At 54.3% G+C, this 3,199-nt stretch overlaps 1 protein-coding gene across 2 annotated transcripts in view; it reads right to left on the bottom strand.

The window, feature by feature from the left end:
• AMD1 (adenosylmethionine decarboxylase 1) overlaps window positions 1-694 on the bottom strand; it is a 24,257-nt gene extending 23,563 nt beyond the window's left edge. Inside the window, exon 1 of one of the 2 annotated variants that reach the window (XM_019537914.1) lies at window positions 239-694. In XM_019537914.1, the coding sequence (XP_019393459.1) occupies window positions 239-354 (116 nt within the window). In that variant the 5' untranslated portion in view covers window positions 355-694. The remainder of the gene's footprint in view (window positions 1-238) is intronic. The other variant, XM_019537915.1, reaches the window with a different exon arrangement.
• Between the last annotated feature and the right edge of the window lie 2,505 nt (window positions 695-3,199).

Here is a 3,199-nt window from a genome sequence, read left to right as displayed (position 1 = left end):
AGCCCCGCCCTCAGCAGCCACCGCCGCCCGGCGCAGCCGAACCAGCCCCGCAGCGCCTCCCTGCCCCGTCGCGGCCACATGTTGCCAGCAGAGACGGGCCGTGGCGCTGCCCGCGGGGCCCTGGAGGGCGGCGGAAGGTCGCGGCCTCCCCCGAGCGCGGGGCGGGATGAGAAGAGGCCGGTCCTGCCCCGCCTCCCTCCCCCCCTTTACCCCCTGGCCCCGCGCGGCGCGGCCGGACCTGGGGATGGTGCGGAGGTCGCCGGAGCCCTTGCCCTGGTGCGGCTCCTGGCGCGCGAACCAGACCTCCAGCAGCTTCTCGGTGCCCTCGAAGAAGTGTGCGCCGCTCTCCTTCATGGTGCGACAAGGCGGCAACCGACAGCGGCAGAAAGGAACCGCCGCAACCGCCCGCCCCGCGCGGGCCCGGCCGCCGCGGCCCCTCGGCGCTGTGGGGAGACGGGGCGAGGAGGCAGCAGGGGGAGAAGGGGATCCGCGCCGGGAGCCGGGCCGGGCCGGCGCCTCCTCCTCCGTGCGGCGGCGGCGCGGGGCGCGGGGCGCGTGCCGTGGGGTTACAGTCCGGGTGGGGGTGCGGTGCGGTGCGGGTCCTTGTAGTCCGTGTGTTTCCCCCGTTACAGAGAAGAGCGTTGGGCGAGCGCTAGCTAATGTCGCCGGCCATACTGTGAGCGACCAGAGGCAGACACGCAGCTTCCATTTATATCGCCGAGGAGTCCCGCCCCTCCCCGCGCTGCCATTGGGCACGCGCAGCCGTTCCGGGCCCCCTTCCCGCTCCCTCGCCACCCATTGGGCGCTGAAGATGTCTGTCAGCCCGCGCCACTCAGCTTCTGCCTCCCCGCCAGTCAGCCCGCTACCGCGCCAACCGGGGCCTAGGACGTGGGGCGCGCGCGGGCGGGGCGGGCGCGCTTGATCGTGTGTGCGAGTAAAAGCCTGTGTGCGTGCGCATGCCTGCGGGCGCCTGTGAGCATGTATGAGTGTGAGCATGTGTGTCTATGTGAAAGCCTGTGAACGTGTTTGTGAGTGTGTCTCTCAGTGCGTATGTGTGCCTGTGAGTGTGTCCGAGTGTGTGCCTGCGAGCATGTGTGTCTGTGTGAAAGTGTCTGTGGGCATGCATGTTTGTGTGTGTCTGAATGTGTATACGTGCCTGTGTGTCTGAGTGTGTGTGTAGGTCTGTGAGCATGTGTGTGAGAGCATGAGTATCTGTGTGAAAATGTGTCTGTGGGCATGTGTTTGTGAGTGTGTGTCTGAGCATGTACATGTGCCTGTAAGCATCTCTGGCTGTGCCTGTGAGCATGAACATTTGTCTCTGGTTGTGTCTGAGCGTATACATGTGCCTGTGAGTGTGTCTATGAGCACATGCATGTGTGTGTGAGACCTCCCTGGTACCCCACATCCTACCAGACTCCCTACCATTTACTATTTTTTATCTGGCACTATCCTGCAAGCGCAAGTAAATCAACACTAGCAAGTTGCAAAAGTATTTACCTTTGACCCCAGCTGGGGATGGCCCAGCTTAACTGACTCCACATTTCACTTGAATTCATGCCAAAATGCCCAGAGAATAAAAAACTGAGTGAGAGAGAGAAAGTGAGTGCAGGAGCTACTGTGTAGGGCAGCAGTTCTCAGTCTTTTTAGTCTGAAATATAGGTTGTAGCCATGTTGGCCTAAGGACATAGGCAGACAAGGTTATTTGGGTAAATCTGATATATTTTATTAAACCAACTAATAAAATATAATAAAATATTTTAGTTGGTCTAATAAAAGATGCTGGATTTACCCAGAGAGCCATATCTGTTTAGATGGAGGCACCTGTGTTAGATAATGCCAGCTCTTAGTTTTTTGCTCATTTTTTGAATACAAATATATAAAGGAGGAATGTCTTTGTTACAGAGAACTGGGGAAGACCACAACGGGGCAGAAAGTGTTTAACACCATGGGTTACTATTTGAAATGTCTGGGTTTATCTTGTGATTTGTGTTTGCACACCTAATGGTGCTAACATTGGTGTGCCTTCAAAGGATCTCAGAGGACCCCACAATGCCATGGCACCTTGGTTGAGCATTACTGGCAGAGTTGTCTCTTGGGGGTTGCGAATCGGGGCAAATGCCCCACACCCCACGCTTTGGGGGGCCCTGCAGACAGTGCTATTGGCACGTGCTGAGGGTGCCACCACTTTGTGCTCCAGCCGCTTGCCACCCTCCTCCCCCACTCCATGCTCTGGCTGCTTGCCACCTCCACCCCTCCCCCACTCCAGCCGCTTGCGACCCCTCCTTCCCTACCCCACCCCCACATAGGCCCCGCACAGGCATATATGCCCTGGGCCCTGCACACCCCTAGGGTTGGCTCTGATCACAGGTATAAGGGAAAGGACTTTAAGGAAAGTAGGGGGTATGTGGCAGGGGAGGGTAAGACCTTGTTTACATATTAAACGTACCAATTTGAATAAATTATTTTTCTGAACCTGCAAGAAATCAAGTCATGGTAAATGGACTTCAGGCAGTCTTAACTCATTTTTTTCAATATTATTTGTATTACCATACAATGCCAAAAGCATAGGAACCCTGATTAAAATTCCTAGGCACAGCAGGGTTCCTAGGACAACGCTGTGCTCAAGAACAATCATACAGTTTCTTCCCAGTGAGCTTGTATAAAACAATAAACAGATGAATACAGGATCGAGTAACACAAAAAACAATGATCCAGTCCTGGTCAGTTTGATGGACAGCTGTCTCAGCCCATCAACACACCGCTCACCTTTGGGACATGTTTTCTGTAGGCATCACAGCAAAGGAGGAGGGCGATTCAGTTTTACAGTCATTTCTGGGAGGTCTTCCCATGTGGGCAGCATGCATGTTAGGAAATGTAACAAGTGGTAGTACAGGCCACTGTTACCTGGCTGATAGGAGGGTGGAGTTGACCTCAGCACTGAATGAGAGAAGACAAATATAGTACAGATAAGCCACAAAAAGCCTTGAAAGTGAAGACAAGTAGCTTATTGAGGCAAGGGGGGATGGAAAGTGGAAGAGTGATGTGGCCAAGGCATCTCTTAGCGCATCATTTTCTAGTTGAGACACACAATAAAAAAATCCTGAAGAAGAATGTCAGCTGTGTGAATATAAGGGAAAGGCCATATCTGGGAGAGGTTATGCTGAAAAAATAAGATTTAGGCATAGCCTGGATATGAGGA

The sequence above is a fragment of the Crocodylus porosus genome, unplaced genomic scaffold (assembly GCF_001723895.1).
Source record: "Crocodylus porosus isolate Cpor-Errol unplaced genomic scaffold, CroPor_comp1, whole genome shotgun sequence".
NCBI classification, from domain to species: Eukaryota; Metazoa; Chordata; order Crocodylia; family Crocodylidae; genus Crocodylus; species Crocodylus porosus.
The sequence above is the reverse complement of the archived record's forward strand: the minus strand, read 5'-3'. Positions and strand labels throughout refer to the sequence as shown.